The sequence below is a fragment of the Callithrix jacchus genome, chromosome 7 (assembly GCF_049354715.1).
Source record: "Callithrix jacchus isolate 240 chromosome 7, calJac240_pri, whole genome shotgun sequence".
Taxonomy (NCBI): Eukaryota; Metazoa; Chordata; class Mammalia; order Primates; family Cebidae; genus Callithrix; species Callithrix jacchus.
The window spans coordinates 86,524,423-86,548,637 of NC_133508.1; the positions used below are offsets into that span (position 1 = coordinate 86,524,423).

Sequence of the window (24,215 nt, forward strand, 5' to 3'; positions counted from 1 at the left end):
AATATAAAACTGAATTGGTTTAAATCCATTGTCTGTGCTCATTCCACTGTGATAAGCTGCCTTTGGGCACTGTTGGTTTTTGGCCACGGCCAAGACAAAATTTCAGAGCCTGAATTCTCCAGGAGGGAAAGAAGCAGCAAACTTTTTTGGAATCTTAAAGGTAAATTTGAACACATCTATATAAAAGTGTGTATGTGCACATGTGTATGTTTAAACTATATTATTTCTTATAGTAATCCAAAAAATGCTATATTGTTATTAAGCAATTCCTTTTTTTAAATCTCTTATTACATACCTCAGAGGACAATCTATTGGCACTCCCAGGTAAAACAGGATTGATGAATTGAGAAAATGAATCAAAATAATAAATGTCTCATTTTATTGCTGGAACGCAATTAATTTATGACTAGAGGCCTCAGACATTGCATCATATCCCATTTATCTGTGTGAAGTTTCAAAACAAGTAAGGAAAACGTAACAATTACTATGGATTTGTAAACACTGAAGTTTATAAAACAAAGCAAGAAATTCAAATAAAGGAATCTTATTCACTGGTGATAGGACTGAAAAAAACAACAGTATAAACCTTCAGGCAGCAATTTAGATATACGTTTAAAAGACTTTAAAATGTTCATATCCTTTTACCTATCAGTTCTTCTCACAGAAATTTATCTTAAAGAAGCAAAATAAAATTTGGGTAACATTTCCTGAATCAAGATGTTCACTACATTGTTACATATCACAACATCAAATGGAAAATAATCTTTATGACCAAGAATAACAAAATAGTGTAATAGTAAAGAGCTATTAATATTTTACAGCCATATTTTTCAAATTTTGATAACAGAAAATTGCCTGTGATAATATTTAGGTTCTTTAGAAGCAAAACATGAAAATGTATATACAGTACAAATTTAGATATGTTCCAAGATAGAAAATAAATAAGTTTAGAAATAAATATGCCAAGTAAATAATAGTATTTACTTCTAGTTAGTAAACTGTAATTTATTTTTGTGTGGGCAGAGCTTTTTCTCAGCTTCAAATAATTACATTTCCCAAATTTACTACATTGTGCATTGACTATTTTTACAATCAAAAATGGGAAAGATAAATTCAAAAAGATAAAAAGAATATAAAAAGAAATAGAGCTTAATTAATCCAAGCATGTCATTTTATTTTCTCTTATTGGCTGAAGTTTTAGTATATTTGAGTAGGAAGATCAGCTTTCATATCATACAATTGCTCTCAGCTGCATTAATAATAAATTTCCACTAAAAATATTTAATATTCCCACTAAAAATATTTAATATTTTTAGAGGGAAATATACTTTCTCATAAAGGAAACAACAAACATTTAGTTTTCACTAATTTTGCAAATGCACTATTTAGCAAGTACTTTCAGGGGTTGACATATCAGTCCTGGGATATAAAAACCATATGTTGCAAGCTTTTATTATTTCCTAGAAACATCAAGAAATATACTCAAAAGCTAGACCTGTTTATACAATATATTTGATGCTTCAACTTTTTAAATTTATTTAATGGAGTCAGCCAGTGATGATTAATATTATTTTTTGCCTTCTAGTACCAAGATCTAAATAACATTTTTGACTAGATTACATTTATGCAGGTCTCCTTTTAATGGAAATTGGAGAGATGAAAAAAAAAGGTTATAGAAAGAAATGCTATAAAAACAGACCTCACAAGTCAAACTTCATAGTAAAACTATTTTCTTTCATGTAGGCTACCATGAAAACAAATATCCTGTGAGCTAGAGATATAGATTGAATCTTTCCTGCAGATCTTTATGCCTTCTTGAGACAGATTTCCATAACTATATAATGTGATTACAGTTGATGAGGCAATGGCCCACAGAAAGAGGCTGACAAAAGCATCAGGCTCCAGGAAACCAGATAGACATGTTCATGATTTCTAATTGGAACAAGGATAGGATAGCATTCTATATGAAGACAGAACCCAGAGGCAAGGAAAATATTGATTCCTTCAACCTTAATAAATACACATCCATAAAACAGACACAACTCTCTTATAAGAATAACCCTTTAAAAAACATTCACGTTACTTGCTTAGTTAATTGATAGATAAAATTGCAAAGGAGGCTGTATGGCTTTAAAATGTAATGTGAAAGTTATAACACTCTGGCAGAGACATTTTAAACAGCAAAAAGAAAATCCTCATAAACAAACTAGAAGAGCAAAGAACATTTTATGAGAAACTTGTCCAAAAGGCTATCTCAAGTAGTTTAACTGACGGAATCCCCAGCTCTCTTATCATCTCACACTCTACCCCTCTTTGTATAAGCTGTATAAAGATAATCTTTTTTTTTTTTGAGACGGAGTTTCGCTCTTGTTACCCAGGCTGGAGTGCAATGGTGCCATCTCGGCTCACCGCAACCTCCGCCTCCTGGGTTCAGGCAATTCTCCTGCCTCAGCCTCCTGAGTAGCTGGGATTACAGGCACTTGCCACCATGCCCAGCTAATTTTTTGTATTTTTAGTAGAGATGGGGTTTTACCATGCTGACCAGGATGGTCTCGATATCTTGACCTCATGATCCACCCGACTCGGCCTTCCAAAGTGTGGGGATTACAGGTGTGAGCCACTGTGCCCGGCCATGAAGATAATCTTTATAGACATTAAACTGAATGAAAAACTGGGCCAGGAATTTAATGTGACCCAAAGTTAAAGAAACAGTATAATTTCAGAGCTTCTGCTAAGTCTCTATTAATAGCAAAAAACATAATGAGGATAGATGATTCTGTTGTTTGAAAAGTAATCGGCCCTACATTTTAGGAGTTAGTGGGTTCCTGGATCCAGCTGAGGGATGTACCAATGCTGTGAAAAAAATAGGAAAAAAAATCCCTTTATGAATTTAGAAATCATGGCAGATTATACTGCTTTTAAGAAAATATTTTCCTTCCTTCATATGAATTGACTACACTGCTTTGGAATTATTGTTTATTTTCCAGAGGTATGTGTATGTGACAACCATAAGTTACTGATAAGAGTCAGGAACCTGAACAAAAGAACTAGAGAGGTAATGAAGAAAACCTCCTAGGGTTCCCAAATTTGGAGTGAAAGATTCAGTCTAGTACATGTGACTAAAGTCTCCTATTGTGGATTGCACTCTCTAGATTCAGTAACACAGACTTTGGAAATATACTTTAAGGATTACTGATTGTCTTGGTGGAACAAGTAGGACAATCCTAGAATCAGGTGAACCTCTGTAGGTAAAGTGAGGGTTTTCCTAAGATCAGGAGAAAGAGATGCCTACTGTTACTGAGAAAAACTGAAAAGGGAACTCTGACATAGGAGAGTAAATAAAACCAAGAAGCAAAGCTAAGAACTAAAGTTTGTCCTTAAGAGGCTTTCTGTGTGGTGTAACTCTTTTTTTCTCCTCTTGTCCTAAAATTCTGAGACAAGTCATATTTAGTAAATAATGTTCAGGGCTGTTCCCTAGATTCCTTCCTGTTAGCCCCTAAACTTCAGTAAACATTACATACACTCAGTCTTCTGTCCATGGTGTTGGACAAAATTAAGACTATCAGTAGCAAAGTAAAGTGGCTCTATTTGCACTCCCTTTTTGCCGAAGCTAGTATGCCAGGAATAATATTGTATAGAAGAAGGCTCAGAGTCCCTAAATTCTAGACACTGACCACTGTCTGACACACAAGTCAAGTAGCAGCTGAGATAAAATAATGAGAAGCAAACAACCAGGGTAAAGAGCAAGCAGAATGGATTGACTCAGGAGAAGCTAAACTCCCTGCTTTCTCCCAAACATACTAGGAAAAGACAACATTAAGTAAGAAGGTAGATGTTGGATTGCAGAACTATGCTTCCACCTGCTTAAAACGATAATAATTTCACTATGTGTACAATGTTTGTGCAGTCTTCTGTGACCAGTTGTCTCAATGTAACAGAATAATAACTGATATCTTACAATTTGGGTTTTATTAATGTTTATTCAAAGCATATGTTTTTAGTTTTCTTTATTTTCATCAATACTCTCATAAAAATAGGATTCGAAAGCATTATTAAAAATGTGAACTATTAAAAATGTAGTTGAAGAAATTTTAGTTAAAAGCAGATGAATACATTCAAAATGCAAGTTGAGCCTCCCTAATCTGAAAATCAAAAATCTAAAACCCTCCAAAATCCAAAACTTTCGGAACACTGAAATGATGCCATAAATTGAAAATAATAGTTTTTCATGAACAAAATTATTTAAAATATTGTATAAAATTACTTTCAGACTATGTGTATAAAAGTATATATGAAACATAAATGAATTTCATGTTCAGATTTGGGTATCCTCCCAAAGATATCTCAGTATGTATTATATATACAAATATTCCAAAATCTGAAAAAAATTGGAAACACTTCTGGTCCCAAGCATTTAAGATAAGGAATATTCAATCTGTAAAAGGAAAGTCAGTACACAAAAGCACAGCAAAAATGTTTTCCAGAATCACTGGAGAGGGTTGTAAATATGGTTCCAAGTTTCCCAGCAGCCAAAGCAAAGGGAAAATCAGATCAGTTATAAGAATCACATTGGTTTAAAGGTACAAACACCCTGTTGTACAGAAGAAAAGCTTTTCTTCTGAAACTGAGACTTGTGAGAAATGTTTCCCACAGATCTTTATAAAGAAGAGACAATAAATAACAATACCCTTTGGAAACATAATAGCAAGTCTCTTCCCATGTTTCCTTATTGTGTCCCTCAAGGAATTCTAACATACCATGCTAATGCTTCAATCAGTAAGAAACACTTTATTCTCAGATGAAATATTTGTATTATTTAATAACCATCAGTTAACAAAAGTTAACATAATGTACCTATTTCTCTGTATCTCTTGAACCAAAACTGTATCATTGCTATGGATAAACAAGAATATATTATTAATATAGTCATTATTTTGATATTCCTAAAAGAAGACAAAAGCATATTATTCTTACCAAAACCGCTCTGAAGGTATCCACTATTTTCCTCACCTGTGATTCTTTCACATTTTCAACAGTAAAGTTGAACCAGACTCGGAAGCGTGGATTACAGGTGTCCGGCCTAATAAACAGATCATACTCAAACTCAGAGACGTGGTCCACCCGGCCCAGGTTACCTGGTAATAAAAATTAAGAAAACTGTGTTTTAATAGAAGTTCATGCAGCTAAATGGTACACACATTTAAATACTATGCTCTCTGTAGTGGCATTTGTGAACATTGAATACTTGAAGGTTCAGTGTTAACAATCCATAGGGCTGCCAAGTCTGAATGCAGCCCAGTGTAAGAACTTTTCAGCTAGACCAGGCTGTGGTGCAAGCTTCTCTGTCTGGCCCTTCTGACCCAGATCCTTTTGTGCTACAAGTATATTTGACAGATCAACATACTATATGGAGTCTGTGGTAAGCCCCTATAAACCAAGAGAAGAATCACAAACTTCAGTTTCCTACTTAGAAAAGTGAGAATGATAATAACTTATATATTTTCTTTAAGCTTTATTGTATACAAACTGACTCTAACATATTGGATCTTATTTATATTTTCACAATAGATATATATGGTTTGTACTGAGCTTCTTGTATTCTAAACTTCTATGAGAACATGTTAAAGAATATGTACAGTAAGGATTTAAAGAAAAATTACAACTAATTGCTACATAACAAAAATATAATAATAAAACTTAATTTTCATTTTCTCCATCAAGAGAACTAACAGCTACATAAAAAAATGTATAAACTTAGGTATTATCTCCATTCTCCATGTTGTCTCTCATTTTTATGACTGATATTCTAGCGAGCAGTGAAGTACCAAAAATATTAACAACAGAATGAGATTAAATAGAGCAGAGTCTCACCACTCCTATTCAACATAGTACTGGAAATTCTGGCTAGTGCCATCAGGCAGGAGAAATAAATAAAATATTCAAATCGGAAGAGAGGATGTCAAATTGTCCCTGTTTGCAGATGACATGATTGTATATTTAAAAAAACCCATCATCTCAGCCCAAAATCTTCTTAAGCTGATAAGCAACTTTGACAAAGACTCAGGATACAAAATCAATGTGCAAAAATCTCAAGCATTCCTATACACCAATAACAGATTAACAGAGAGCCAACCATGAGTGAACTCCCATTCACAATTGCAACAGAAAGAATAAAATACCTAGCAATACAACTAACAAGGGATGTGAAGGGCCTCTTCAAGGAGAACTACAAACCACTGCTCAAGGAAATAAGAAAGGATGCAAACAGATGGAAAAATATTCCATGCTCATGAAAGGTTAGAAAGATTCAGTGTCGTGAAAATGACCATACTGCCCAAAGTAATTTATAAATTCAATGCTATCCCCATCAAGCTACCAATGACTTTCTTCATAGAACTTGAAAAGAAATCTTAAACTTCATATGGAACCAAAAAGAGCCATATAGCCAATCCTAAGCAAAAAAACAAAGCTGGAGTCATCACGCTAACTGACTTCAAACTATATTATAAGTTGAATGTACTCAAAACAGCATGGTACTGGTACCAAAACAGAGATATAGACCAATGGAACACAACCGAGGCCTCAGAAAGAACACCACACAACTACAACCATCTGATCTTTGACAAACCAAACAAAATCAATGAGGAAAGGATTCCCTTTTTAATAACTGGTGTTGGGAAACTGACTAGCCATATGCAAAAGCCAAAACTAGATCTCTTCCTTACACCTTATACAAAAATTAACTCCAGATGGATTAAAGATTTAAATATAAGACCCAACACTATAAAAACCCTAGAAGAAAACCTATGCAATACCATTCAGGAAATAGGCATAGGCAAGGACTTCATGACTAAAACACCAACAACAATGGCAACAAAAGCCAAAATAAACCAATGGGATATAATTAAACTTAAAAGCTTCTGCACAGCAAAAGAAACTATCATTAGAGCAAATCAGCAACCAACAGAATGGAAAAACCTTTTTTGCAATCTACCCATCTGACAAAAGGCTAATAACCAGAATCTACAAAGAACTAAAACAAATTTACATGAAAAAACCCCATCAAAAAGTGGGCAAAGGATATGAACAGACACTTCTCAAAAGAAGACACTCTGCATCCAACAAACATATGAAAAAAAAGCTCATCATCACGGGCCATTAGAGAAACGCAAAGCAAAACCACATTGAGATACCACCTCATGTCAGTTAGAATGGTGATCATTAAAAAATTTGGAGATGACAGATGCTGGAGAGGATTTTACACCGTTGGTGGGAGTGTAAATTAGTTCAACCACCATTGTGGAAGACAGTGTGTCGACTCCTCAAAAATCTGAAACTAGAAATACCATTTGACCCAGAAATCCCATTACTGGGTATATACCCAAAGGATTATAAATCATTCTACTATAAAGACACATGCACACCTATGTTTACTGAAGCACTGTTCACAACAGCAAAGACTTGGAACCAACCCAAATGCCCATCAAGGATAGACTGAATAAAGAAAATGTGGCACATATACACCACGGAATACTGCGCAGCCATAAAAAAGGCTGAGTTCCTGTCCTTTGCAGGGACATGGATAAAGCTGGAAACCATCATTCTCAGCAAACTGACAAAAGAATAGAAAACCAAACACCATATGTTCTCATTCATAAGTGGTGTTGAACAATGAGAACACATGGACACAGAGAAAGGAACATCACACACCAGGGCCTGTCGGGGTGGGGAAATCAAGGAGAGATAGTAGGGAGTAGGGGATTGGAGAGGGATAACATTAGGAGAAATACTAATAGAGATGACTGGGGAATGGATGCAGCAAACCACCATGGCATGTGTATACCTATGTAACAATTCTTCATGAGCTGTACATGTACCCCAGAACTTAAAGTGTAATTAAAAAAAGAGAGAAATGCAAATCAAAACCATAATGACATGCCATCTCATGCCAGTTAGAATGTGATCATTAAAAGTCAGGAAACAACAGATGCTGGAGAGGATGTGGAAAAATAGGAACACTTTTACACAGTTGGTTGGAGTGTAAATTAGTTTAACCACTTTAGAAGACGGTGTGGTGATTCCTCAAGTATCTAGAATTAGAAATGCCATTTGACCCAGCAATCCCATTACTGGGTATATACCCAAAGGATTATAAATCATTCTACTATAAAGACACATGCACTCATATGTTTACTGCAGCACTGTTCACAATAGCAAAGACTTGGAACCAAAACAAACGTCCATCAATGATAAACTGGATAAAGAAAATATGGCACATATACACCATGGGATACTATGCAGCCATTAAAAAGAATGAGTTCATGTCCTTTGCAGGGACATGGATGAAACTGTAAACTATCATTCCGAGGAAACTAACACAGGAACAGAAAAGTAAACATCACATGTTCTCACTCATAAGTGAGAGTTGAATAATGAGAACATATGGACACAGGAAAGGGAACATCACACACCAGGGCCTCTTGGGTTGGGGAGCAAGGGGAGGGATAGTATTAGGAGAAATATCTTATGTAGATGACAGGTTGATGGGTGCAGCAAACCATCATGGCACATGTATACCTATGTAACAAATATTCTGCATATGTATCCTAGAACTTAAAGTGAAATAATAATAAAACTGATAAAATAAATAAATAACAAAAAACAAATAAATATTTTTTAAATTAAATTTCAAAAAAGAAAATATAAATAAATTTCTTTGTGACCCTTGACTGGCAAAGATTTCTTAGAACACAAAAACCATAAACTATATTTATAAAAACTAATAAACTGAATTTCATAAAGAGACACTGAAAATCACTTAGCTCTTTAGTTCTCTGAAAGACACTATTAAGAAATGAAAAAGAAAGACATTGACTAACAGAAGATATTTATTACACAAAAAAGAATTTGTATCCCTAATGATACTAAACATCGCTTATCATCAGGAAAATGCATATTAAAACCACGATGGAATACTACTGCATACCCATAGAATAGCTAAAAAATAAAAACATAAACAATTGAAAACCTGGCTCCGCCAAGTGATAATGAGGATGTGAAGCACCTAGAATTTTTATACATTTCCATTGAAAATATAAAGGATGATTACTTTGGAAAACAGTTTGATAATTTTTCGTAAAGGTAAACGTACACCAACTATATGACCTAGCTGGTCATAGACATCTAACCAAGAAATAAATTAAAAATTATGTTTGCACAAAGACTTTTAAATTAACATTCATAGAAACTTTATTTGTAATAGCAGAAAACTGGAAACAACCTAAATGCCTTTCAATAGGTTGAATGAATAAACATACATTTATACAATAAAATAGTACTAAGCAATAAAATGAAATGAATTATCAGTACATACCACATGGATCAATCTCAAATCATTATGTCAAAATAAAAAGGCCACACAAAACAGAGTACATAATTAATTCCATTTATTCAAGAAAATGCAAATTTATATTTATGGATAGAAAGCAATGATTAGTGTTTGTCTGGATAGAAAGCAGAATATATTATAAAGGGGTCTGAGAAATTTTGCAGGTGGTAAATATGTTTGCTCTCTTGATTATGGTGACAGTTTCCTAAATGTATGCATATGTCAAAATGCAGCAAATTTTATAATTTAAATATTTTCAATTTAATATTGTTCAATTATACAGTACTTTAATACTTTTTAAAAAATACTTATACTTCTCCACTGTCTCATCTTCCCTTGGAATGTCCCAGAAGTAACAGCTATCCTAAATTTAGTGTTTCTGTTTTTCATGCATTTTTTGAAACAAGTATTACACATATTGTAGTAGTTATGTACAGGTACTGTAAAGCCAGACTGCATAATCTGTAAATCTGGCTCTATCACTTAATAGCTGTGTTTCTTTGGAAAAATTAATTCATTTTTATGTGCCTCAATTTACTCATTATAATGGGATGATAACAATACTTTTTCACAGGGTTATTGTTAGTATTGACTGAATTTATATAAATAGCTAGAAGAGTATCTATCAAATAGTAAATTATGGGTATGCCATATAATACAAAACCAGGTAGATATTAAATTGAACATGAAAGAATTGTTAAAAATATGGAACAATATTAAGGCAATATATTAAGGATGGTTAGGAATCTGGGCTCTGGTTCAGCCATGTTGTCCCAAAGAGTAAGATCTTCTTTTAAAGGCTGAATAATATTCCACTGAATGATATCCTATAATTTTGTTATCTATTCATCCATCGACAGACACCTTGGTTATGTTAAGTAAAATAAGTTAGACACAAAAAAAAAATCCTGCATGATCTCACTTATATATGAAATCTTATTTTTAAAAATTGAGTACACAGAGACAAAGAGTAGAATGGCAGTTACCAGAGGTGAGGGTGGGGCAGGGAATGAAGAATAGGAAGACAAAGATCAAAAGTGTACAAAGTTGCAGTTATGTAGGATGAATAAGTCTAGAGATATAATGTACAACATGAGGACTATAATTAACAGTATTGTACACTGAAAATTTGCTAAGAGAGTAGATTTTAGGAGCTCTTACCACCAAAAAAAAATTAATGGTGAGATAATAAATATGTTTGTATTTTAGAAGTGGAGGTTTCATTGTACTACCCAGGCTGGCCTTGAACTCCTGGATTCAAGCAATCCTCCCACCTCAGGCTCCTGAGTAGATGGAGCTACAGTCGTACACCATGGCACCTGGCTTCACTTTGGTTTTTTGAAGTCCTATTTCTACATGTGTGATGGCCTGACTGATCACCGTTACCAAAAAAAAAGTAATGGTGAGATAAATATATATAGTAACCATTTCACTATATATATATATGTATATCAAAACAGCAAGTTGTATATCTTAAATATGCACAATTTTTCTTTAAAAAAAAGGAATGTGGGCTTTGGGTTAGACCACTTGGATTGAATCTCAGGTCTACCACTTACCATCTGGGTTATTTTGAGTATGTTTCTTACTTTCTTTGTGCTTTAGTTTCATCATTTTTAAAAGATAAATAATGACAGCACCGTCTTCTTAGGGTTGAATTAAACAATTTGACATGAAAGCATATGGAATAGTCTTAAGCACAGAACAAACATTCAATAACATTAACTATGAGTAGTAGCATATATTCAGAAGTAATATATAGTTGCCTCCAACAATCAGTGTTATGTCTTCAAGTAAAAGGAATGTATATTGGACGTAAATTAATGGTTTGTATTTTTTCGATTCATTCAGACTCATAGGAGAAACAATTTTTATCTTTGCCAAAAGACATTGTAAATTCACTGGACATAAGCCTACTACTGTTCATTGTTATTTGTCACCTATTTCTCTGTTCTTTTATTCAGCCTAACATGTTTTCATTCAATTTAGATAACTCAGTGAGAATATCCTATAGATTTCATTTAAAAAGACAGCACTTAACAATAACTAATGTGCCATTTGTAAACTCCATGCTTACAGGGGCCCAAAAGTTTATTTTTACTATTAATTTCCACTTCATCTTTTCTTATGTTAACACCTAGTCTCACTTAGCAATGCTTTAACATGAATAGTTCTATCCAAGTCATTGACAGATTCATTGTTGATTAATTTATTTTTAAAGTTTTTAGTATCAAAAATAGTAATATACCTACAGTATATAATCAGTTATATACCAATACTAGCTGTAATAAATTAATCCAAGCAAATTTTTTACTCAGTAGCTTTTAAGAAAAAATTCTTGTAATATTTGTATATACCATATATATACCCACACACACATACATACATAAACAGATTTTGTTGTAAAAAAGCATGATATGTTGATCAATTAAAGACTTTCAAGCAAAAAAAATATACTGCATTTTTAGAAAAATTCTGTGGAGAAACTAAAAAGGAAACTATGAGTCTTGTACAAAGGAGGAACAAAATGTAAAATATCTGCTTAGAAAAGTCTCCTCATTTTTTTTAAGAGATAGGATATTTGTATATTGCTCAGGCTAGACTCGAACTCCTGAGTTCAAGGGATCTCCTGCCTCAGCCTACAGAGTAGCTGGGAATACAGGCATGTGTCACTGTGCCTGGCTTTGCTTCTAAATGGATTTTAACTACCAATAACTACATAATATTTACCATATGCCAAACACTCCTAATTGCACTCTTCTAAACACTCTTCTACTTGCCAAATTAACTTATTTCATGATAATTCCAAGACATAGACTGTGTTAGTAATCTCATTTTACTATGTAGAAACTGAAATATCGAGAGATTAAATAATTACTAAATGTCATAAAGCTAAGGAAGGAATTCACAGAAACTGAATATGAATCCAGGTACTCCCACTTGAGGGTCTGATATTTTAAAATAGATTTGGGGGTATAAGAGCAGTTTTGTAACATGAATATATTGCATAGTGGTGAAGTCTGGGTTTTCACTGTAGCCCTCAGCTGAATAGTGTAAACAGTACTGATTAAGTGATTTATTTTCTCTTGCCCCACTCCTAAGTACCCACTCTTACAATTCTCCAATGTCTATTATCCTGGACATTGGAGAATGTCCATGTATATTAGCTCCTACTTATAAATGAAAACATGAAGTGTTTGACTTTCTGTTTCTGAGTTATTTCCTTTAAGATAATGGCCTCCAGATCCATCAACGTTGCTGCAAAAGACATGATTTATTTGTTATAGTTGAGTAATATATATACACACACATACACACATATGCACACACATATGCACACACAAATACATACACACCACATTTTCTTTTTCCAGTCATCCACTGATGGACACTTAGGTTGACTCCCTTATCTTTGTTATTGTAAATAGTGCTGCAATAAATATACAACTACAGGTTTATTTTTGATGAAATTATTTCATTTCATTTGGGAAGATACTCAGGAATGAGACTATGGGCATTGAGTGGTAGCTCTATTTTTAGTTCTTTGAGAAATTTCCATACTGTTCCATAGAGATTATATTAATTTACCTTTTCACCAGTAGTGTATAAGCATTCTCTTTTCTATGCATCCTCACTAGCATCTATTATATTTTGACTTTTTAATATTAGCCATTCTTACTATTTTTTATATAGAGGACTCTCTGAAATGATATAAACTTGAAGCCACATAAAACCTGAAACTGCCCTTGCCTCTAGCCTTCAGGCTTCTTTAGCATTAAAAATGGAAAGAGCTTAGTCTGACTCTTAGAGTTGCATATTTTTAACTTGATGTACAGGGATTAATTCTAAAGTAAACAAATAAGGTGATTTCTTTAAAACATATTAAGAGCTATTTACCAGCAATTAAACATTAAATGCATGATGAATAATTAATGCTTTACGTCTCATCATACAATGATGACTAACAACAGGGATTTGAAGGTTGAGTGACATTTTCAAAATCATTCTTCTTCAAAGATTAAAGATGCTTTCTAGTACATGTTTTTAAGTGGATGTATGTACTATTAATTTTACACTGATTGAATGGCAGTCAAAAGATTTGATTTAGCTCTATGTCTATCATTGATTACCTTTGTGACTTTGGGCCTATGACAGGATAACTTTCTATTCTAACTCTGAAAAGATTCTCACATTAATTTCTCTCCCTTTCCAGTGAATCTTCTCTCACTCAGTCTGTAGTAATTGAGAAAGAAAAAAATTTCTATTTAAGGGATGTGAGCCCCTTTAAATTATCAGGCCTAGAGAGGTACTGAAATGTGGCAGTAGTCACATCTCACTCCCCAACTTGAGCTAAGTAATCATTCTGAAGAAAACTCTAGACTGAGTGTCACCACCAACAGCTCATAAATTAACCTAACAAAGCCATATGCTGGGCACATAACTCTTATCCCTTATTTCAAAAATGTGCAGTCAATCACTAATCGATGTTATTTCTAGAAATCAATGATAATTCCTGAAAAACAATTTTTCTAATCACTCCCATTCCTAATTTGTTCTTTCTTTCTTTCTTTAAAAACCTTGAGCCTCTCCTTTGTTTTCCCAGATCACTCAACAGTGTTTACCCCAGGCTGCAGTCCTTAACCTTGGCTCAGATAAGCTCTCTATATTAATTTTGCCTCAGTTTATTTACTTAGGTCAGAAAAACAAACTCCTGAATGGCCTTCATGTCTCTTGACTGTAATCCCAGCTCCCAGCAAGCCTCCCATTTTCTTATCATCCAATTTCCAGTGAGTCTTTGATCCCTTTTCTGCTACCTAAGGAATAAAATGCAAAATCAGCCCACTACATAAAACCTCTACAATTTGACTTCTAGATATCTATATAACTTTATCTACCATTAGATCTCCTATTTCTTCATACAGTTTTATTTACTATTTCCACAAACATATATAATTTTGGCACATTTGCTCAAGCTTTTCAACAGTTTGAAACACTCTCATAAGATATGTCTGCTCATCAAAGCCTTCAGAGCCTTACTCAAATTGCCAGTTTTTCCAAGATTATTTTCCAGAAGAATTAATCTTTCCCCATTATCTCCTCTTACATTTACTTTATTATTTCATTATAATATCCATCACATGGCAAAGTTGTTGAAGACACTAGCAACAAGTTAGAAAAACATAGCTTCAAAGCTATGCTCTATCACTCACCAAGCCATGTAACTTTGGGCAAGTTACTTAACCTCCATGAAATTCAGCTTTCATTTACTGAATGGATTATGTGCATATGGTATATTCTATATACATGGAAACCAAAGAAATTCAGTGAAGAGGAAGCAGAATAAGCCATCAGACTACCAGGCCTAAGCTTCATATTCAATCATGCTTACCAGAGAAATCCAATAGTTTATGTCAGTCAGTAGAGTAAGGGTAGAATAGGAACTAAGTAGGGGTAAAAAGTCTCTTATTTGCTTACCCAACCAATAATAAGACATTATTTCATTTTCCACTTTTCTTTGAAATTATTGTACTCTCACAAGTAGCCCAAGAATAGAGGGGCACTGGACGATATACTTCAAGAACAAAATCCCACTCTGGACCCCAAACAGTGTATGACACTCTCCTTTGTTTTTATATCTAATGGAAATGTTCAGGCACTTTCTGAAAGTAGTAAAAGTTACATGTGAAAACTCTGAATGCTGTTGTTTGGAAAGCAAATTAATCAAACCCTACATTTCATAAAATATTTCCTCCACAAGTATTTATTGACTATAAACTGTAGGTCAACATATATTATTATTGTGGCTATAACAGTGAACATGACAGTCATAGTCCCTTTTCTTAGGTTTTATGCTCTCATAGAGAAGATTAACATTAACTGGATCACTTTTCAAGTGTGGTAAGTGTTATAAAGGAGATATATGCCTCAGAAGCAAACAATAGAGAACTTAATCCAGTTTATGGATGAAAGTAGGCCACTCTTGTTAACTGCTCTCATGAACTGAATGTTTGTATTCCCTCAAAATTCATATGTTGAAACTCTAAGCCCCAATATGTCTGTAGGTGGAAACAGGACCTTTAAGAAGGTAATTAAGGTTAAACGAGGTTATAACAGTGGGGCTCTGATCCAATAGAATTCGTGTTCTTTTTTTTTTTTTTTTTTTTTTTTTTTTGAGACAGAGTCTCACTCTGGCACCAGGCTGGAGTACAGAGGCATGATATCAGCTCACTACAACCTCCGCCTCCCAGGTTCAAGTGATTCTCCTGCCTTAGCCTCCTGAGTAACTGGGACTACAGGCTTACATCACCACACCAGCTAATTTTTGTATTTTTAGTAGAGATGATAAGAAGAGATAGCAGAGAGAGCTAGCTTTTTTTTCTCCCTCTCTGTACCCCAAGGAAAAATCATGTGAGGACATGGCAAGAACAAGATCAGATAGGTAACTCTCACAAGAAACTGAGCACTACCAGAACTTTGATCTTGGACTCTGCAAGAGATGCCTCCAGAAATGTGAGAAAATAAATTTCTTTTGTATAAGCATGCTGTTCATGGTGTTTTGTTATGGCAGCCCAAGTGGATGGAAGGAAGAAATGAAGAAATGAGGAAAGGAGAAAAAGGAATGGAAGAAAAGGGAAGGGATTGGGAGGGGAGTTAAGAGGAGAGGAAGGGTAAGAAAGAGACAATAAAAGAATTTGCTTTTATTATTTTCCAACTAAAATGATATTTCCTTCTCCTTTCACAATATAATGGACTTCGTCGTGTGAAACTCCTGTATATGTGAGGCTCTAGGCAAATGCTTACATTACAAGAAAGATGCATCTATGTAATATATGTATCTCTCAGAATTACTCTTTCCTATTCCCATAAGATTTGGTGGAGCACTTTAAGCTTATCAAGTGCTACTAAGCGCTTGCTAAGTTCATGTCAAAACTTTTCTGGCTACAGATTGTTTCAAATCTATATAATGATATGTATCTGCAAACTAATAGTGAAATGATGCTGTATTTAAGCTTACCAGAAATCTCCATGGCTTACAACAATAAATATTTATTCTCAAGCTCATAGGTTTGCAGGTTGTGATTTGGCTGATCTATGCTGGGCTGTGCAGCTCAGCTTTAGGTTGTAGCAGGCTGTGGTTGACTCTAGGATGAGGCTGAAACAAAGTATATTCAACATTTCTCTCATACACCTGTTCTTACAGCAGTTCACCAGCATGATAAACCCATATTACTCAAAAAGCACATTTAAGGCCTCTGTTGAAGTCATATTCATTAATGTTCTTTTTTTCTCTTTTTCTTTTTTTTTTTTTTTTTTTTTTGAGACAGGGTCTTGCTGGGTCTCCCAGGCTGGAGTGCAGTGGCCCGATCTTTGTTCACTGCAACCTCCACCTCCTGGGCTCAAGCAGGCATTCACTTGAGCAACTGACCAAAGAAAATCATGTGACAAAGCCCCAAATCAAAGGAATAAGAATATATATCCTAACTACAGTGAGAAAGTGAAAAGAATAAATATTTGCTGAATAATAAGCCACATATTTTATAGAGATTCAGACAAGATGATCTCTAAGCAAAAAAGGAAACTAAATAGAAACTAGATGCTGGTAACAAAAAGGTGACTTAGAGTTTCAGATCTTAAGTAGCTTATAGTCTGAAGGCTGGTGGGGGTTGAAGGAGAGACAAATAAGAAAATCACTATAAGTATATTGAAGTAAGAATAATAACAATGATGTTAGAATGATTAATTCTGTGTGGAGGACATTTGAGCTTTAAAGGGTAGTAGAAGTTTATCGGATCAAGTTGGTTGGGATTCAGAGAAGATAGAATTCTAGGCACAGATATGTGAACTAAAATTGCATAATTTAAAAGTGGAATTTTTTAGGTGTGGCTAAAGCATAAAATACATAGAAAAAATGGTGGGAAATGGCATAGGAGATACAAAAGTCAAATCTTACCATTATAAGTCAGGCCTAAAAATTTGGTCTGCAGTGCCACTGAAGAATATTAAATAGGAAAATAATATGTTAAAATGTTTAGAATTATGGTTCAATAGAGAGGAAGAATGACTGGCTGGATGAGTTTAAGGAATAGCAGAGAGAGTTCAAGTATGAGACAATAGAGACCTGAACCAAAGCAGTGGCAATGTCAATGATGAGAAGAGAATATTAACAAATTTATGAAATATTACTGTATATCCTTTTTAATGACTGCAAAGCTCAGAACCTTCTGAGTTGTAAGTGACTTAAACTCAACTCCAGTTAGTTTAAGCAAAAACTGGCAGCTCTCAGAAATAAAAACATAAAAATAAAATGTACAGGAACCAGCACAACTCTAAAGGCCTTGGGGATGGAACAGAGAATTTAAATGTTGTTTACATTTTCTCCCCATCCTTCATCAACGTTTATTCACTTAATTCTCTCCCACTGTAGAAAAACTTACTATACATGGAGGAGGAATATGGCCACACAAAGCTCCAAACCACATTCTTCTAACTAAAGGCAAGAAAAGGCCCTCTATTTAAAATATTTTTTTAAATAAAAACTCTTGAGGAAGGTTCTATTGCCCCAACTCAGGTCATATGCTCACCCTACAACACGGTGACCAAAATACCATGAGTTACCGAAGTTATCTGCTGATCCTCTCAGAGAAAAGTAATCTGTTATCAATAGAGGAAATGGATAAATTGTTATCCAACCAACCACATTAATCTGTATCAGCTACTGAGAGAGTAAAAGACTAGTTCAGGGTGACAAGTTGAGAGTTCTAGCTTGGCAACAAGAATATTAGTGACATTAATGATAATAGGTACTATAAGAACAAAACTATGTATGAAGAAACATTTTTAGAAATATCAAGTTTGACCTTAAACATAGATTATTCAAACCATGAATTATTCAAATGGCAATATTCAATAACTACTAAATTTTTCTTTGTACAAGACTAGGATATAAATAGAGAGAAAGTGTATAACAATAGCAATTAATGATTTAGAAGAACAAAGACAGAAATTTCATTTCTGTATTTGACATAAAAGCATTAAATCCAGGGAATATCTCTTTCCATATGAGAAAGAACACTTGAAAATAATGATTTAAGAGTCTCTGAGGCTATTTTAATGGAAATTTGAACCAACTGAACCATTTGAAAATAACTATTGAAATGCATATGATTGACAATATTTTTAAGAAAGGGAAAAATGATGCAGCTTAAATGGAAACAATATAATGTACTACCAAATACAAGATCTGCTGCCCTCATTGCCATTGCTGATTCAGTCAGCAATGAGACTAATAAGCCTGTGAAGTTTTCTAATTTTCTCAGCAAGTAGAGGGCTGCTCATTAGCAGAAAATTATGTTGAGTCCATCTTAGAAGCCAATAGTCCATATCTTCTGGAAAAATTTGCAGGGATCTTAAAAAACTCAAAGTATTTGACCCTACAGAGGTTCTACGAAGTGGATTACAACATTACGACTTATTATTATACCCATAATCCCCAAAGTGAAATAATATTTTCTGAAAACTCTCCATTTTGTGGTTCAATGAGATATTCCCAGCAACACACACACACACACACGCACACACACACACACACACACACACACACACACACACAAAGACTATTGCAAAGGTGTTTTGCATAAACACTCAAATTAAAGCTGACAATTACCTTGATGGAAGAAAAAATAAGCACTGTTTACAATAGCAAAGACCTGGAATCAACCCAAATGCCCATTGATAATAGACTGGATTGGAAAAATGTGGCACATATACACCATGGAATATTATGCAGCAATCAGAAATGATGAGTTTGTGTCGTTTGTAGGGACATGGATGACTCTGGAGAACATCATCCTCAGCAAACTGACACAAGAACAGAAAATGAAACACCGCATATTCTCACTCATAGGTGGGTGATGAAAAATGAGAACACATGGACACAGAAAGGGGAGTACTAAACACTGGGGTCTATTGGGGGGAAAGGGAGGGCCAGTGGGAGGGGGAGATGGGGAGGGATAGCCTGGGGAGAAATGCCAAATGTGGGTGAAGGGGAGAAGAAAAGCAAAGCACACTGCCATGTGTGTACCTATGCAACTGTCTTGCATGCTCTGCTCATGTACCCCAAAACCTAAAATCCAATAAAAAATTAAAAAAAAAAAACTTAAGGGATTTATTAGCCCCAAAGAAGTTTTCAAGTTGCATAAAATGTTCCTTTTCTTCCTATATATTAAAGTACTCCTGCCCTATACATTTAGCCTTCATAAAATATTCACAATTTTGCTTTCTATGTTGTTAAAAAAAAAGTATCTGTTACCAGAAGAAGGAAAATCCATTTTACAAAATGACAGGGAGATTACCCAGCATAACTACAATTATATTATTTAAAGGCACAGAAAGAAAATAGATAGCTGTTATACAATATAAAGATCTTCTTAAACCATACACTGTGTTTTTCTACAGAGGATTTTTAAGATGAAACATAGACCTTGAGGGTCTTAGATAGGCCTCAGGCAATATTTTAAAAAAGGTCAAACATTCTGCTAAAAAGCACCTCTATCTTCAGAATAACTTAGCAGCCAGCTTGCAATGCCTCCTTATTTACAGCCATTGTTCCCAGAGGAAGTGCACTTGAGTCTGGACCACTATTAGTTTGTAATGAGCCTGCCAGGAATAATACAGGAAACAAATTTGTAACCATGTGCCATTCTCAGCACAGAAATATGATGACACACTCTTTTGGTGAAGTGGACAGGAATATGGAGTTGAGAAGGGATGTGGGGAGAGAAGCGTGAAGAAAAACGAAAAGATAAAGGACGCCTAGCAATAGTGAGCCATCTTCCTGTTCTCCTAAAAAGCAGTCAAACATAATGGAACTGAGGAAGACTGAGTTGCCAGCATAGTTCTAAAGAATCAGGATTATTTAGATTAACTGTCAATTCCCAGTTCAGGGGCCTTCAAAGGGCAGGCTTGAACTCTCAAATGAAACCGTTCTAAAACAAAACAAAATGAAAAGGAAAAAACCCAGCCCTGACATGTCACAGATTAGTAACAAAATGTCAAATGCTTCCCCTATATTCCTAGGTTGTCTCCATATTGTATGTTCACTTATATGATCCTAATGTGCCTCTCTCCCTAAAGAAAAGTGCACACCATCATCAACAGGGAAGGCTAGAGAATTAAACCTTATCTAAGAGAGCTGTCAATAAATCTATTGTTGGAGATACATATGAATAGAAGTAGCAGAGGCAATCTTTGTCTTTTAAAGAGGTAGTTTTTCAAAAAGAGAATTACACAAAGTGCTCCTCTGTTTTTGTCAATATGCTGCCAGGTTTTGAAATGCTATTTTTCATCCAAACAATAAAAATCTTGACAAGTAAGCAGCAGAAAATCACTAAATACACTCGCAGCTGCATTTCAATCTATACAAATTCTTTAAACAAAAACAACCAAAGAACAGCCCGGCCTAGCAAAATTATTTCACCATTTGAGCCTCAGTCCAAGATAATTAAGAGACTGAATTTTGTATTTCCCCTGAAATTTTCCAAAAAAAAGTTCAAATAAAAAATGAAAATACAGATGAGAAGATGCAGTTAAGATCTACATGTGAATTTCAAGAGCATAAAATCAAGGAGGCAATTTTCTTTCAACTTTACAATTGAAATTAACCCCCTAAAATCCTCAATTATTTTCTTTCTAAAAAATGTAAGTAAGCTCAAAACAATAGGGTTAGTGGGAGTGAAGGTGGAGACAGAGAAGAAACTGATGCTGGAAGACCCAGGTCAAACATCTAGCATAACTAGCAGCAATACATATTTGAGGGAAAGCTGAAAAAAAGAGTGTTTCCATCATATAATCAAAAGACTATAAAGATCTGAATTAATAAGACTGTGGTAGTAGGAATTTTAAAAAATTTGAAATATTGATAGCAGCAGGAGACAAGATAGCAGGGGCAGGTCCTAGAGATACAGGTGCAGGTCCTTGGTGAAACCCAACCTTCAAACCAAAGATAATTTAAAGCCTGAAAATGAGCTGAGCTGCCAGTTCCAGATGAAGTCCACAACTAAAGTGAGAACTTCTATTCCTGTTTTCCCACTCTTTCCTGATTGGTTCTTTCTGGATAATGCTTTTTAACCAATTGCATGTTGCCTCTTCCAAGGTTACCTATAGCCAGTTGACTCCTGATTCCAAACTTATAAAAACCCCAGATTCAGCCACACAGATGGCTACCCACTTTTGGGCTTGTTCTCACACAGTGGGCTACCCACTTCAGGTCCCTTCTTGTCAAGAGCTTTCCTGTCACTCGATACAATTATTTTCTGCCTTGCTCACTCTCCAGTGTCTACACACCTCATTCTTCTTAAGTGTGGGACAAGAACCCAGAACCCGCCAAAATGCAGGAGCTAAAAAGGGCTATAACATACTCCTGGCCAGCTCATCATGCTGCAGACGGCATGAATAAAAAGACCTGTGACACATTCTCATTCGCCAGACTATGGGAGTGTAGAGTTGTAACCTCTCTTGGGGCCTAGACCTCAGGATGCCCCAAGCCAGAACTATAACATGCCCCCATTTACCCAGCCGCCAATCAAGAATGAGAGAGAGAACTAGGGCATTCCCTGGGGGCTCAGACCATGGGACTCCCCAAGGAGTGACAGAAGCTGTGACAACACTTTAGGCCTCTGCAGTTGCTGGTATCACCGAGTTTTGGGGCACTGCCATGTCCCCCTCATCTAGATGCTGGCACCCAAGATGGAACCCAGTTGTGGCATGCCTAGTCCAGCCTTGGGTGGAGCACAGAGCGATGGCAGGCTGGTAGCATGAGCCAAGCACAGCCTGACAGATCAAGTGGCCAGAGCAAATCCAGTAGGCTCCAGCGAAGCCCAGGCAGAGGTACCATCCTCCCCATGGAGATTACTAGCTGGCAAAATGGCACAGAACGAATCCTTTTTCAATATGTGATCAACATTTTTGTGGACATAATTAATGATATTTATTAATGAATGAAGGTAACTATAATGAATATCTTTCATTTGCCCCTCCAGAGCCATTCTCTGTATTCTGCTCCCTGCTTTGTGCTACGGAAGGCTCACCTCTACAAACTACATCAATGGGCTCCCTTACTCTCTACCTTCTGGTTGGGCTTGGTTAATGGAAGGTACCAGACACAGGTGACGGACAGAAAGTGTGAAGACAAAGTACTTATTCCCTTGGCTCCCTCTCTGCCTAGTTACAAGTTGCTGACTCTACTACTGAAGACCAAAGCTCCTATCAGGTGTCCTTCTTTACATTTAGTCTTCCCCATGACTCCTATAATCACTTCCCTTCCTTTCTTCATCAACCCTAGTATGGGAAATAGTTCTGTATTATTAGCAGCCTAAGAATTCTAAAACATGCCCTCTTAATTGCCCTAAACCCCACCATGCCCTTATGAATAGTTCCAGAATCTTGACTGATACAGTGAGATTGTTTTGTAAAACATAAAAGTTTATTTAGCTACTTTGTTAGTTTAAAAAAGTATGTCATATATACACAGAGGTGAATAATAAATATTTGTTGAATTAATTAATATAGATTACATACTGTTAATATTTTGGGTCAGTTCCTGGTTTAAATTTTTTAAATCTCAAGAAAAAATAAAGAGTCATGAAACATATCAATTAGGCATCAAGAGCTTATAAAAGTATAAGCACAGAAGAAATCAATCATTTCTAGAAACTCTTTAATAATTATTTAAAATATCTATTATTCTAGGAAGTACTCTAAATATGTGTAACTTTTCATAAAGGTGAAGGGAAAAAATAGCCACCATCAAAATTAATACCTTGAAAAGTATAAACATGAATCTGGAAATTCTAACTATGGCCAATTGAAAAGACAGGCAAATTCTCCCCCAAAAAGCAACTGTAAACCTAAATATAACTGATAAAAAGGGTAATTTTTTAAAGGTACACAAAAATCAGAGAAGTGTTTGAATTGTTGAAAACTACATAACTTACAGTAAGAATAGAGGGAAATTGTGCCACTCTAGACTGGAGCTGCTCCCCTACTTGCCCCCTAGAATCTTGGTCTGAAGAATCTGCTATGTAAGGCAGGACGTAAGAACCTACAGTGGTTTTTCTGCCATGGCTGAAGAGGTCTTACTCAAATTGGAAAAGTGATGACCACTTCCAGGGGTACTGTCAGTGAAAATTACTTATCAAAAACTGGCTAGCAAGAACGGGTAAAGGATGCAACTCTGCCAGCCTGAAGTACAGACCCAACTGTGGCAAGCATATTCTTGGCTAAGACTGTGTACATCCACAGTGGAGGCAGAGAGACCCAAGTTATTTCAGAACTCTTGGTTTATCCTAAGGCTGCACATATGAACATAAAAAAATAGGAAAGGTCTAGCAGAAACTAAAACCCAGAGAGTAATTGAAAATAATCTAAACTATAAAAACATTATACAAAACCTTTAATTATCAACAAAAATGTAAAAGACTAGTAAAGAAACAAAAATGTGACTCACTCAGATAAAACTTAGGCAATAAAATCTGAGTGCTTCAGAGCTGTATTTAACAGGCAAAGACTTCAAAGCATTGAAAAGAAAAAATATGTTTATAAAATAAATTATGACAACTATTAATAAATAATTAGAGAGTCCCAAAAAAACACAGAAATTTTAAAATAACCAAATGGAAATTCTAGTGTGAAAGAATACAATAACTAAAATTAAAATTCAGAAAAGATAAACAGTAGATTTGAGATGACAGAAGAAAAATCAGTATAAATGAAAATAGGAAAATAGAAAATATCAAATCTAAGAATGAAGAAAAAATTTTAAAGAAAAAAT

General features: G+C 34.9%; 1 protein-coding gene across 20 annotated transcripts in view; it reads right to left on the reverse strand.

Moving 5' to 3' along the window:
• LOC100393071 (BEN domain-containing protein 5) overlaps nt 1–24,215 on the reverse strand; it is a 1,596,666-nt gene that overhangs the window by 1,290,060 nt on the left and 282,391 nt on the right. For 13 of the 20 annotated variants that reach the window (XR_013520038.1, XM_078331670.1, XM_078331666.1 and 10 more), the window contains one exon: nt 4,975–5,135. Coding sequence is in view for 17 of the 20 variants with exons in the window: in XM_078331670.1 (XP_078187796.1) it covers nt 4,975–5,135 (161 nt within the window). In the remaining 3 variants the exon portion in view is untranslated. Of the gene's footprint in view, nt 1–4,974; nt 5,137–24,215 lie in introns of those variants that run through there. The other 7 variants (XM_054236904.2, XM_035252985.3, XM_035252981.3 and 4 more) reach the window with 2 other exon arrangements.